General features: G+C 38.2%; 1 protein-coding gene and 1 long non-coding RNA gene across 3 annotated transcripts; both read left to right on the top strand.

The window, feature by feature from the left end:
• The first annotated feature begins 11 nt into the window (after nucleotides 1-11).
• On the top strand, nucleotides 12-13,578 carry ASB8 (ankyrin repeat and SOCS box containing 8). 2 transcript variants are annotated; one of them, XM_034419178.3, is made up of 4 exons: nucleotides 12-1,196; nucleotides 5,975-6,135; nucleotides 10,098-10,202; nucleotides 10,934-13,578. In XM_034419178.3, the coding sequence occupies exons 2-4, from the start codon at nucleotides 6,019-6,021 to the stop codon at nucleotides 11,561-11,563; spliced, it is 852 nt and encodes a 283-aa protein (XP_034275069.1). In that variant the 5' UTR covers nucleotides 12-1,196; nucleotides 5,975-6,018; the 3' UTR covers nucleotides 11,564-13,578. The 2 variants fall into 2 exon arrangements, with proteins under 2 accessions (XP_034275069.1, XP_034275072.1); XM_034419181.3 differs by having other exon boundaries at nucleotides 1,182-1,307.
• On the top strand, nucleotides 10,201-10,425 carry LOC148115322 (uncharacterized). Its single transcript, XR_015732397.1, has 2 exons — nucleotides 10,201-10,326; nucleotides 10,357-10,425. It is a non-coding gene; the product is annotated as an uncharacterized LOC148115322 (long non-coding RNA).
• Nucleotides 13,579-14,162: the final 584 nt, after the last annotated feature.

The raw sequence follows: 14,162 nt of genomic DNA, 5'->3' as shown, positions 1-14,162 counted from the left end.
GGCAAACCAGTAGCAACCCACCACTGGCTGAAATGTATGAAATCTTATGTTATAATAAATTGTCCAGTTTTTAAGGTGCCTCAGGACTTTTTCAACCTAAGAAGATAGGCAAATTTATTATTTAATTATAAATTAAATTAAATTAAATTCCTTCCCTCATTTATCTTATATGGCAGTTTTAAGATTTTCCATCAGTTTTTCAGTTTGCAGCAATTCTATTAGATATGAACTGAAAGAAGTTGGAAAAAGCATCAGAGGTCATCTAACAATTGTCTAGAAGTTGCAATTTAGCTAAGCCATAAACTATAGTTGACAAACCAAATATTTGGGTTGTTGTAAGATGGGCAGCTAATAGTTTACAAAATATAGATGTGGGGGAGGGGGGGCAGACAGACAGAACCAAATGACTGGGCTAAACCAAAATACTGGTTTAATGTTAGCACGTTTGGTTAATTGGGTCTTAATTTGCTTGCTCAGCCTGACTCTAGCCAGAAGGGTGTTCCACTGAATCCAATGCCACTTCTTAAACCAGTGTTTCTTAAAATGTGGTCCTAAAATCACGGAGGGGGGGGGCGGGGGGGTGTCCTTGAAATCAACATCATTTGCCAGCATATTTAGAGGCACCTAAAGCATCTATTTTAAATTTTATTACAGTAAATATCAATATAACACATGCAAACGAAAGCTCTTTTGGAATCCTTCCACATAACGCATGCAAACGAAAAAAAAAATTTTTGGAGTCCTTCCTAATTCTCCAAAAGGGGAAGAGAAAACAAAACCCCCAAAAAACATTAAGAACCCTGTTAACAGGCAGACCCATCTCGGGCTTGATTGCCGCCACAACAACAACAACAGAGAACCACCTCGAACTTCCCCGCCAATTAAGAAACTTGGCTGAAGCGCTCTCAAAGGAGGATTGGAAGGCTGAGCGGCGAAGGGCGGGACTTGTGTGTGCCAAGCGCTGAAATGATTGGAAGATATTCGTGAAAAGGGCCCGCTTTTGACAGATGGGAGAAGTGGAGTCGGGAGGGGTTGGGGGAAGAGGAAGGGATGGATCGGCGCGACAACTTGTTGGCGCGTGTCGGTGGGTTTCGGGAAGTCGGTCGCTCTAGCTGCCCATTGTCCGTGATTTCCGGTCGCTGAGGGTCCAACTTCCGAGCAGCCGAGAGGCGCGCGGGCACGTCGGCGCCAAGTCGGTGAGTGCGGCGGGGAGTGACGTGGGTGGCCAAGGCTGTTGTTGCGCCCTCCCGGGGGGGGGGGGAGTACAGGGTCATTTGCTCGACGGAAGGAAGCCTCCCGGGCGATAGGTGAGGCCGACCGTGTGGAGGGGCGAAGGGAGATCGGGGGTGCGTCTCCTCGCGGGGATTGGGGGGGTGGGGGGAGCCCCTGACCACGCTCCCTTCACATGTGCTGGATTACAGTTTTGTTTTTATCTCCAGCCAATCTAGCAGGGAGTAATCTGCCTCGGGTTGGGAGGATCCCTCTGGATCACGATTTTGTTTTTTCCTTCTCCTAACGCGTGATCTTTTTTTCTTCTTGTCTCCTTTGAGCCAAACGGTGGCATTAAAAATAAACGTTCCTACATTTAGTTTGTAACTTGGATGCCTGTCCTTTGTGTCAGTAAGATTAATATATATATGTATGTATATGTATGTATATGTATGTATGTATATGTATGTGTATATATATGTGTGTGTGTGTATATGTATGTATATGTATGTATGTATGTATGTAATATATATATATATATATATATATATATATATATATATATATATATATATATATATATATACACACACACACCAACCATGCAAGATTAGGTTGCTGGCAGCTGTTCGAGAAGCAAGAGAGACAGACTCCTGTCCTTGGGCAGAATGACCCCTGTTCCCGATCTGTATTGTGTGTATATTTTTTCCCTCTGTAAAATGCAAACTGCTTTGCTCTGTTGTTTTCTTTGGCAATAACACTGTAGGTGGAGAAGCCTGTTAGTCTGTGGTAACCAGGAGTCTGATAAAGTACCCTTTCAAACTTATGCATTTTAAGATAACCTTTAATGTCATTTTTTTTTACTGCAAGTACACTGGTCCACATTAAAAAATGAAATTATGTTGCCCGCGTGTAATGTATGTTATGTACCCATACACATACATTACACGCATATACACACACACACACGTTAATGCATTTTGTTAGTCTGAAGAGATGCGAAGGTGTTACAAGAGATGGGCTTCTTAATTACCGTAGTAGACTAATAACAGTCGCCTGTGACTCTTGTGTCTAGCAATTTTGGATGAACTGGAAATCCATAAAATTTAGGAAGCTAGCATAGATACAGACGGACATCCTTTTTCTAACCAAGTGCCAACAATGTGACATTTTGAAAAGACTGAAAGAGCACTCTATTGTACAGCCTACATACTGCAGAGACTGCAGCCAAAAATTATGCTGTTATCTTTTCCAAGAAAATTCCTAGGCTATCTTATCAGCTTCGTTTAGAACAAGCAAAAGCTAATCTCCACTATCTTAAAATCGTTAGTCCCAGAATTTTGATTAGTTTGTTATGACTGCTTTCTGGGGTGGGTTTTCCCCCCACTTTTTAATCTAGCCCATAGCCCTGGGATTTTTCTTCTGGTCTCCCATCCAAATAATAGGTGTGGTGCTGGTAAGTTTATCTGCTAGGTGCTGCTAGCTTGCTTCAGAACTGGATTCAGTGGAAAAAGCTACTATCCCAATTCTTTTCCCGCCAATTTTTTTTGTCTGTCACAGTAGGCTACTAAGGTATTTCTTAAATGAGAACTGCCTGTGTTATTTCACAAAATGATGGTGTTAAAGCAAACCACCTGGAAAGTTAATTAACACTTGGAGGCAAGGCACAACATGTTCCAAAAAGCTTCCTCAAGTTAGAAGTTAACTGAAATGTTTGCTTACTGGCCATGTGGCTGGAAATGTCAGATGCTGTATTCAAAACACTGAAGGCTACCTTTTTTTTTTTTTTTTTTTTTAGAAAGTTCTACTTGGGTTTTAAAAAGTGTTCTGCTTTTATTTTTTGGAGGTGAGCTGATTCTGATAGACCAGCAGAACCCACAGATCATCTTGTCCTAAGGTTACTCAACTAAAATACAAAAGTACAGTGATTTTAGTAGAGGTGCAGGTTGTTATGTAACAACTTGTGTTGACATGGCTGTGTGACAGAAAAGGGCAGCCTTGTATATTGAGACAGAAGAAATATTTTTCCTTAGAGTACCTTGGAGCCATTTTGTTGATGCGTGTAGGAACACTCAGCCATCCTGGAGACAGTCCAGATTTCTTCTTGTTTATTAATTTCTCGTGAGCTTGCTAATGGTTGTCTTGCAGTGTAGCAAGTTCTGTTTCAGCTCATTCCTAATTGGAGGCAGTGACAATCTCCTGATTGTGTTTGTGCCATGTGCTGCAGGCATATGCTTTAATACTCTTTCCTTCCCCCTATCTTGTTTATCATATTGTATTATCTTTGTTATTCCGTTCTTTGTATGGTTTGCTGCAGCATAAAAACGAAATGTTCTTTTCTGACATTATTGCAATGACCTGGGTGGCAGCATCAAACTGAATTTAAAAATGGTCTGGTGCTACCAAATGTTTCACCTTCCTTGCAGCATAAAAAAAAAAAAGGAAAAAAAAGGGGTGTGATGGCTGCATTACAATGATTATAATTACATAGCCTCAAGGATTGTTTACGCACAAACTGTCAATTTGTGAAAATAATTTGTTGCTCAAGTCTCCAAATAGAAGAATTAAATTGTTCGTTTGTATGCTTTATTATAAGGGGTTTTTTTTAATATGTGTGGGTATATGCATAATTTTGTATTTATTTATTCTGTCATGGTTATGTAGTGTATATTGGAGCTGGTGACCCTTTGAGAGCTGTATGCAACGAAATTTCATTTTAATGTGTGCCGATTGGTGTACATTCAAAGTGACAATAAAATTATTCTAAATTATTCTAATCTAAGTCTTTAAAATTTGGAATTTAAAAACAAGAATTGAATCAGAAGTACAATTTGCTTTAAAATGTGGTCAAGGTAGTAACTCTGCAACTAAGGGAACACTTGCATTTTAAGTGATGTGCTTGAGTCCAAATTCCAAAAATTATGAATAGAAATAAGTTTACATATAAATGTAAATCATAGAATATAAATAGTCTCCAGTGAAGCATCATTGATTTTAAAAGGAACAAATAATCTAAATCTCCCTTTTCAAAACTTTTCCAGGCCTGTTGATCATGCTGGCTAAAAATTCTAGAATTTTTAATCCAATACATTTATTGTAACATTTTGTTTAAAAAGGGTTAAAATACCAGTTAATTCCTAGTGATTATATGAATACAAACATATGATACTTTGGTACAGAATAGTTATGGTTTGTCAGTGCCTTTTTGGGGATGTTTTGCAACCTTGTTGCCTCATTTACAAACTTGATATTCCATAATGATGTCCTGTCCTACTAGCCTTCAAAGCATAGTTTTTCCATAGAGATTTACAATAAAAATAAATCACATTTTAGCCTATAGTAGTAATTAAAATGCAGTATATTAACAGTGAAAACATAGACAACATGCATTTAAAATATTGTAGTATATATTAATATAGTACAAGGCTTGGGGAAGTAAAATAACTTTGCTTGGTGCAAGAAAGATTCTAAAGTTGGAACCAGGTATGCTTCACTGTGATGCAGAAGATATTCTTATCATCGAGAAGATCCACTGCCAGGCAACCAGTGGATCTGATTTTAGCTTAAGAAGGCAGCTGTAGCAGGGCATTCAAAAACAACTCTTAAACTGCTAATAGGAATATATGTGAAAAAGTTAAGACCAGGGTCCCAAACTTGGGAAGACTTTTATAGGTTAGTTTGAGGACCTTGAATTGAGGCTGGAAATGAGTTGACAGCCTGTGAAGGTCATGCCAAAGGGTGTAACACAAACAGTTATGCTCCTGTGGCTGTATTTTGTACTAATTGATGTTTCAGAATGGTCTCTAAGGATAGTCCCAATTCAGTAGTCTAACCAAATCTCTGTTGAGTTGAGTTCATCTTCTCGATGTCCTTATAAAGACCTTTCTTAGCAACAGTTTGGAAGTAGTTTTCCAGTGTCATCTACTGGGATGTATTTATTTTCTCAATCTACATCTGAGGTGTCTTGTCAGTCTCCTATGGAGTTTGCCTGTCTGCCTGATTACCTATCTACCTATCTACCTGTGCAGCTGTGAGATTGGTAGTAACCAAATCTGATCCTACATAGCTTTCACTAGTTCAGATAGGTAGGTTATTAAAGTGAGGCCATCAACATCTACTTAATAGTTTTGTATATATCATACCAGTCTAAATTGGTAGGAGGAGCTTCATTTGTATATTTGGTGTTGGAGCTCTAGAAGGACCTTCAAGTGCAGACTTCATCCATTGTAGGAATGATCCATTGTAGGAAAGACTGCTGGAAATGTGGCAGAGATAATTGTATTTCTGGTAGCATAGAAAAAAAAAATAATAGTGAAAAAAATAATCCAACCAAATTACTTGGATTAATGTTCTTATTTTCATAAGATTTCAGATTTTATTTTCAAGATGTTTTACATCAGTTTGCTCTCTTTATTTCTTCATTTCAATGCAGTTAATCCATTTTGCATGAAGCATAAAACATCTTTATCATCTCTTAATAGTTCTCTAATGACTGTCATTACCAGTTTATTATCTGAATGGATTAATTTGGAAGACATTATGTTTTAGTTGTACAGGTAGTCTGCAGGTAAGTTTGAGCCACCTCCTAAACCTCAGGTTGTTCTTAATTAATTTTTCCTCACCCTCAAAGGTTAATGAATGCAACAATCTTGACAATATTTTTTAATGCTATTACTATATATCTTGAAGGGATTTATAGTTATTGTTTTTTTCTAAAAAAAAATTGTATTTTTAAAAAGTTCTTCTTTTGCGTGTGCTTCTTCAGGCAACTCGGAGCATGTAAAGTAACCAAGGAAACTGAACTCCAGTATGTGGTATATTATGCAGAGCATCCAGAGTAAATATTCTTTGTCAGAGCGCTTGATCCGGACTATAGCAGCCATCCGATCTTTCCCGCATGACAATGTTGAAGACCTAATACGAAGGGTAGGTGAAAAAACCTAAGACAAGCTTTTAGTTGCTTTTTAAAAAGTTTCTGGGAATGTTTACAAGGTCTAGGAGACCGAATCTGACTTTACTTGTGTTGGTTGCAGTTTTAAGTAATGATTCCTTTGGAGTTACTTAAAATCCCCTGTTCCTTTCTCCTAAATTAAATTTATCAGGTTTGATAGAGAATGTATCCTTTTCAAATGCAGTTACTACAGGTAAGTGCTTCACTTACAGTCACTTCTTTAGTGATTGTTCAAAGTTACAACAGCACTGAAAAAAGTGATGACTGTCACTCATCCTGGATTCTTTCTCTTGATCATATCATATATCAGAAGGAAACAATGATGGAAATAAGATTTTGTATCCCAAGAGATTGCCTATAAATAGTGTTTTTCGTATAGTGTGAGATGAATTCTAGAATCAGATAATTTCTCTTGAGACTGAGATCATAACAGTATAACTCTTTTAGTAACCATGGGTTTTGAAGAATGTCACTCTAGGGAAGAAGTGTAAATACACTGAGAACTGAGTGAGAGACACAACAGCAAATAAGACAATGTATAACTGTAACATTTAATAGCTAGTATCTAATAGCATATCTTAAATTTGGTAGATCTTTAAGGAGTTGCTGGATTTCTAGCATCATCATGTGCGTCAGTGCAGGAAATGGTGGGAAAACAATATAAAAATAATACTTTCATATAAATAGTTTTCTGAATCGATTTGCATAACGCCTAATATTGTAAAGTTTGGTTTTTAACTTTCTCCTGAAGATTTTGTCATGGAATTGGCAGCTCCAGAATTGGCATGGAAACTGCTTTCCTCTGTATCACGGTCCAAACTCTGTTCTTATTTCCTACTGTTGTCACTGCAGTATAATGCCACTCAGCAGTAGGAAGCAGTCGTCATGACTCTTCCTTCCTCCGCCTCTGTGTAAGAGAAAAGGGAATATAGGAGATGTTGCCTCAGAAAAGGCAGCAGCTATGTAACAGGGACATTATATGATCTTTCCCAAGCAGGTAGAAATGTGCTTGTCTGAGTATGTAAAGATTTTTGAAAAGAATATACTTCTTAGAAGTTTATATTAATACTATGATCTGTGCAACTATATTTTTAGGTGTTTTTTTTTTAAATTCTGTATGTATTGACACAAGTTCCAAGAATTGTTCCAATTGTGGAGATCAAATTGGCTGGTCCCAGTCTATTACTTTTTCATCACAAATTCAGCTGCAATAATATTTCTAAGCTACTTTTCAATCTACCAAGGCCCCCAAAAGAAACTATAATTCAACAATGCAAAGTACACTTTAAAATGATCCAGAATGAAATTAAAATCTGTCAGAAGCCTGGCAAAAACACTATATTTCTAATTACTCGCCGAAAACTCACGAGATGAACTCGCTCCCTCAAAATTTTTACATTTGAAGAGTTACGATAGAAAAAGTACAGTCTTGTCATGAATGTTCTACAGTTGAGTAACTTCCAGGACAGTAACTTCTAATTTGATGTCTTCCATATACACTAGAACTGTTTCCTGTCTACATTGCCTTTCCAAGTTGCAGTCCTCAGATCTTGGAGATTATCTTGTTGGAAAAATTTTTGCATTGAAAAATGGTTGGGAAGGGTTTTTAAAGAATGTTCATAATGCTTCTTGTCATACATGCATGGCTCTATAAAACGGAGTTAAAGGAATGTAACTTATTCCAGTTAGAAGGGAGACTGTTTATAGTACTTTTATCCATGTTTTTCAAGCTTCTGCAAGCCTGATCTTTTTTTTTTCTTCAAAAGGTTTGAATACTTCTCAGTGTCAAATTGCAATAGTCAAGCAGTTTCCAATTACACAGCTCTTGGTGGGGCTGAGATGCTTGATTGAGCTTGATTGATACTGTCAGCTGCTTTGCTATATAAGTTGTTTTGTAGCTAGTCTGCAGTCAGGGAGCTATGGGGAGTCAAGATTGACTCAAAGGTACCAGAAAAGAAAAGACCTTTCCTATCCTGATACTGTCTAAATTTAGTAGACTATTATAATCCACAGAAAATGTGCTGGTATAGCTCAGAATTTCTGCCCTTGCGCAGTTCCATCCAGAGCAGGGGTGTCAAACTCAAGGCCCAGGGCCCTCCTGAGCTCCATTTTCGCTGGCAGAGGGTAGCAGGAGGCTGTCGCAGCTGGAAACGGAGCTCAGGAGCCCATTTTCGCTGGCAGAGCGTTCAGACCACCCGAGGCGCCCCCAACATGAGTGGTGTTGAGCTGGCCACGCCCACCCCACCCCCATCCCCGAGGTCAAAAATAACCCTAATGCGGCCCTCAATGAAATCGAGTTTGACACCCCTGATTTACAGCAAAGTTGAAAAAGGCTGGTTTAGTATATTGGAGTATTCGTCCCCAATTTGTATGTCCTCCAAATGCATGGAGGCTTAGAATTCTTAGCAAAAGTAAAGGGATTCTGGAAGTTAGAAGTCTGTACATCTGGAAAATTCAGAGATTTGAATATCAGAAAATCAGGATCCTGTCCTAAGGACTTCGACATTTCTTGTACTTCTCTACTAATTCCTGTTAGTCTTTTACAAGTAGAAAAAAAAAAGCTTTGGTTTTATAATTTCTGTAGATCTTCATGCAAAACTTTCTGCTTATTTCCTAAAAAGTGTAATGTGTAAAGTGTAAAGATCTTTCTTGAATGATCTCTCTCTGATACTGTCCTGCCTAGTACCATACAGTATTCTTCTGATTGAATGATGGCAGTAACAGCAGTAATCTGAATTTCTTTTGCTTCTCTTACTCTAGTTGGTACTTTCCTTCCTCATTTCCTTTGTCCATTTCTGTGGATTCCTTCCTCCACTTTTAAATTCACGTAGTCTGGCTTGTCTCACTATAGAAAGAGAAAAATAGTATTCTATCAACTTTCTTCTTTTTCCCAGGGACTGATCTGTCAGAGAACTGCTTTAAAAAGGCAACAAGTGGAATTTCATCAGGAGGGGAAATGTTCTGGTCATGCATGCAGTTTTTTATGAATAGAAAGTCTTTTTAAAGCAAACCGGAATAAAGGAGAATGTTTACCTTCAGGGATGTCCTGATTTGGGATTAGAAAAAGTAGGATTGGATTGGTAGGAGAGGGAATGGTCGGTCTCTAATTCTCTAGACATGTACTCTCTCCTTTTTATAGGGGATGAAGTATATGTAAACAGGTATTGTTCTAATTGGAGACGGGGGGGTGGAATCATACAGCAATTTGTGATGGAAGAGCTAGACTGAAGTTCATTACTTTTTTTCTAAATTGTAGTCTAAATAAGAAAGAAATAAATAAGTGGAGAGCTGGTTTGGTCTAATGATTAAAGCATCAGACTAGAAACAAGGAACTGAATTTTAGTTCTGCCTTAAACATGAAGCCAGCTGGATCACCTTGAGTCAATCACTTTCACATGCCCCTAGGAAGGAGGAAGCAAGGGCAAACCACTTCTGAAAAACCTTACCAAGAAAACTGCAAGCTCTTGTCCAGGCAAACTCTCAGATCAGGACAGGATTGAATGGAAGGGTTAGAAACAGAAAAGTTATAATCAATCAAGCTAAGTTGTAAATTTTAAATCGACTTCCAAATCTATTGACAGTGTGCCTTGTAAAAATTTAAAGACAGTCCTGTTTTTTATTTTCCTAGCTGTCTTAAACAGAAGAACCAGGCCTTGTTGAATATGTCATAGTTGAATATCTGTCAGATTCGCCGCTATTACACTACTATTTTTGAAATGTTGAGACAATAGAAAATTAGCAATAAACACAAGGAGCTTGATGATAAACTTGCTTTTTAATTTCAGCCTCTGTATTTCAGTTCATAAATTAAAGATGCCCTAATCGCTCCTGCTTTTAAATGGCAAGTTGATCGTGCAAATGTGTTGTAATGGTTGTGGCTGCTGGATTAGAAGTACACGATTAGTATCCTTCATTTGTTTCTCCTCCGTTTTTCCAGGGAGCAGATGTCAACTGTATGCATGGTACGCTGAAACCATTGCACTGTGCTTGCATGGTGGCTGATGCAGATTGCATTGAGCTGTTGTTGGAAAAAGGAGCTCAGGTAAGAAGAAGCACAAGCCTTTTGAAAAACAAATTCAGGAAACCAGTTAAGCCAGTGGTTATAACTAAATTTATCAAATACTTTAATGGGATTTATCAAATACTTAATGGTGTAAGATTGGATGGTATTTGATAGTGCTATTGCTGGTTCTGAGGTTGAAAAATATTATACTATATATTCTCAAAGAAAAAAACTGGGAAGTAAAATGCTCCAATGTGAAAAATCCTTCTGAATAACAATACTTTGCCCTGTTGTACTTAAGGAGGATGTATATTTCAGAATCTCATATTCTCTTGAGATTTGTATCTCGGCCATTGTTTTCAAATAGTGCTTTTATTTTTTTTTTGTCACTTAATTCTGTTACAACAGAATTTTGTGTTTTAGTTTTCTCATCTGTTGTATTATGAATTAGTTAATTTTCTTCCATAAATAGGGAGAAAGCTATCAGAAATATCATATTTCTACATATAGACAGGATACCACAGTAATTTCTTTGCAGATTTTTAAGGTTTGATCCAGATTAAGTAGTCAAGAAAGAAGATCTGTATTTTGAGAAAGATTGCTATACTGTACAAAGTGCTTTGCCTGATGGAGTGCTGAGTCCTAATGGAAACTTGAACTGAATGAAGGATTCCTCTATCCCATTACTGAGCTTATTGGTCATTTTTTAAATAGCTCTTAATCACACTGAAAGCACCTTCCCCCACCTCCTCTTCCTCCTGTTTTTTCAGGTCAACGCCCTTGATGGCTACAATCGAACAGCCCTTCATTATGCAGCTGAAAAGGATGAGACCTGTGTGGAGATCCTTTTGGAATATGGGGCAAATCCCAATGCATTGGATGGCAATAAGGACACCCCACTGCACTGGGCTGCCTTTAAAAACAATGCTGAATGTGTCCGAACACTTTTGGAAAGCGGGGCCTTTGTCAATGCTCTGGATTATAATAACGACACCCCTCTGAGCTGGGCAGCAATGAAGGGCAACCTGGAGAGCGTCAGCATCCTCCTGGAATACGGAGCTGAAGTCCGGATAGTCAATATGAAGGGGCAGACCCCAATTTCAAGGTTAGTTGCCCTGCTGGTCAGAGGACTTGGCACCGAAAGGGAAGATTCCTGCTTCGATCTCCTTCACAGAGCCGTTGGACACTTCGAATTGAGGAAAAATGGTGCGATGCCACGCGAGGTTATGCGAGATCAGCAGCTTTGTGAAAAGCTTACCACGCTATGCTCTGTCCCAGGCACATTAAAGACGCTCTCGCGCTATGCTGTGCGCCACAGCCTGGGTATGCAGTTCCTACCAGACGCAGTGAAGGAACTGCCTCTGCCAGAATCTTTGAAAGAATATGTCTTGCTTAAATGATGGCTTCCTCTTTCTTTTTTTTAAAATAGGATTGTATTAACCAGCACATTGGTGATGCACAGTGGACCTGGCATTTCATCTTGGCGGTGGTAGCATCGGCACAAAATAATTTTACAGATGTAGCTCCAGGAGTCACTGGGGTGACATCTGTGTTTTGTCCAGTGTTTTCCCTTAGCTTCTCCATTTGCTATAGTATCCTTCTGACCTTTCTTTAATGAAGGAGAGAGGCTAGGAAAGGACTTCTGGTTTCTTATGGCCAAAAGACCCAAGTGAAACAAGCCTACGTTCCACCTCCTGAAAAAGACCACTTCCTAAATTCAGGATTTGACTTCTGTTCTCTGTGAAACATTCACAGAGCCGGTTGTCTCCTAGCACCAAAAAACAAACTAATGTGGCTGAAGAATGGAAACATTTTACCTATTTTATTCACTGCTTTAAAGCTTTCCAGAATGTTCTTTCACTTCCTGTACTTTGCAGCTCCAGACAATGCTACTAGGCTCATATTGAGCCTAGCAACAATGGAACTATCTAATATAGTCAGCTTCTGATTTGCCAGCACATTCTTTATTATTGTACAGTTTTAGTGTGCCCAAGCAAAGAAATGGCAAAGAAAGTATTCATTTTTTAAAAAAGTTTAAGACATCTTTCAAATGTTTCAATGGGTTTCCCCATTGGACACAAGTTAAAATACACTTTTCTTGCCATGCAATTATGATTGTAATTCTCTTATTTTGTGGCAGGCTTCTGTTGCTTCCATTGCCTTGATCTGTTTTAATCAAAATGAAAAATTGAGGGGGGGGGCAAGTCGAATTTATTAAGGTCTATATCTGCCATTTCTTTAAAGGTCGATCACTGTAAAGTTGTAGACATGTAAAATTGCATATGTGTTTCTTTCACAAATAATTCTCTTGGTTTGGACAAATGAAGCAGCATCCTTATGAATGCAGGAGAGCTGAGAATACGCCCCAATTACCCCCTTTAGACATTTGGAGCTTTAAGTGCCAAGAGACTCACTGAGCAAGTCCAATGGCCTGGGTGTGTGGGCATTGTAATTACCACCACTGTTTTATCTGCTATTCAGTTTCAGAAATGGAATTATAATTTCTGACCATAAGTCTTTTTTTTTTTTTTTTGGGGGGGGGGGGGAGGGGGGGGGCTATTCTCCCAAGATTGGAGTATTGGCTGTCACATCGATTCCTGGAGTGTCTCCTATCTGCTCAGGATAATATCCTTGCTTCTGTTTTGAAGAAAGGAAGATGGGAATTAGAACCCTTAACAGCCATCTTGAAAATTAGCCAATGTGGGAATAAACTATATTAATTGTTGAAATACATTCTATGATTCTGGACTGTGGAATCTACTAGATGTGAACAGAGTCATCATTCTCTTCTAGATGTGTTTCCTTTCTTATTGCTTGGGCAAATTAACAATACTAGAATGCCACAGCCTACACCTTTCATACAGAAATAGGGAAGTGAAAAAATATTTTCTACATAGAACATCTGCATTTGGATAGTCAGTCACCACAGCTGAAATATGTGTTTTTGAAGTTTAGGTCCGTATTCTGAATAAAACGAGTCTTGTTTTATTCAATACAAGAGTTGGAACACAACCACTTGTAGGAGGAGAGGAGAAAGGAAGCAAAGTGTAACTATCTTGCTTCTTTGCCTCAGGAAATCCCTCTAGGATTCAGATTTTGGTTTAACCAAAACCCAGAAGCACCACTTTTCAGATTTTCTGTTGAACTGCAGCTGGACTAAGATGATTTGGGAAACATTTCAAAACAATTTTGTTCTTTGTTTCACGCATACACCCCTCCCCCAAATTCCAAAGGAATAATTCAGTATGAGATGGTTCTGTTTCCCCCTGCTATGTCTTCTGCTTCATATAGATCTGGACCTGCTTACAAGAAAAATCATGTTGTAAGCTCAAAGTGCTCTTTTTGAAGTGCTTGGTTGTGGAGGAACGCTTGTTCAGTGCGCAGATGACTTGATATTAAAAGCTTGTTGATTAAATTTACATTGTACTGGAGAGTTTCTGTTATGTCTTCATAAGAATGCTTCATATGGTTATTTTTCTTCTTCTTGACTATCTGCAAGTTGACTGATTTCTTCATGCTTAAGTCCTTATTTTTATATTCATAAGGTAGGCCAGCTCGCATTCACCAGATGTGTGGGTACACTGATTTCTCAATAGTGATAATTCTGAATATGGAATTTTGAGAATTGAAATCTAAACTTGGGGATAGATGAACGAGGTAAACTAGTTCAATGATAATAATTAAGTGGATTTCATCAAAGCAGAAACATATATGAATGGGCCACATTGTGAGTGGGTAGCTTTAGTGAAAGGGGCTAAATACATCCAAATAATAGGGAGATCCTTAATAGAAAAAGTACCAATCAAAGGCTGGATTTTGTTTCTAAAGTTATTGTTAAGTTATTTCGTAGGCCTGCATTCAATATTAACAGAAGTATGTATGGTAGATAATTCTGCTGGAGAAACCCACAATGACTTTTAATTCAGTCATAAGGGCAAATGCTAAATTCCCTTCTTGTAGCTGTTCTTTTCATTCATCTTGATTACACACTAAAGCCTA

The sequence above is a fragment of the Pantherophis guttatus genome, chromosome 2 (genome assembly GCF_059756535.1).
Source record: "Pantherophis guttatus breed Tessera chromosome 2, ASM5975653v1, whole genome shotgun sequence".
NCBI classification, from domain to species: domain Eukaryota; kingdom Metazoa; phylum Chordata; class Lepidosauria; order Squamata; family Colubridae; genus Pantherophis; species Pantherophis guttatus.
This window is presented reverse-complemented; position numbering and strand designations above follow the sequence as displayed.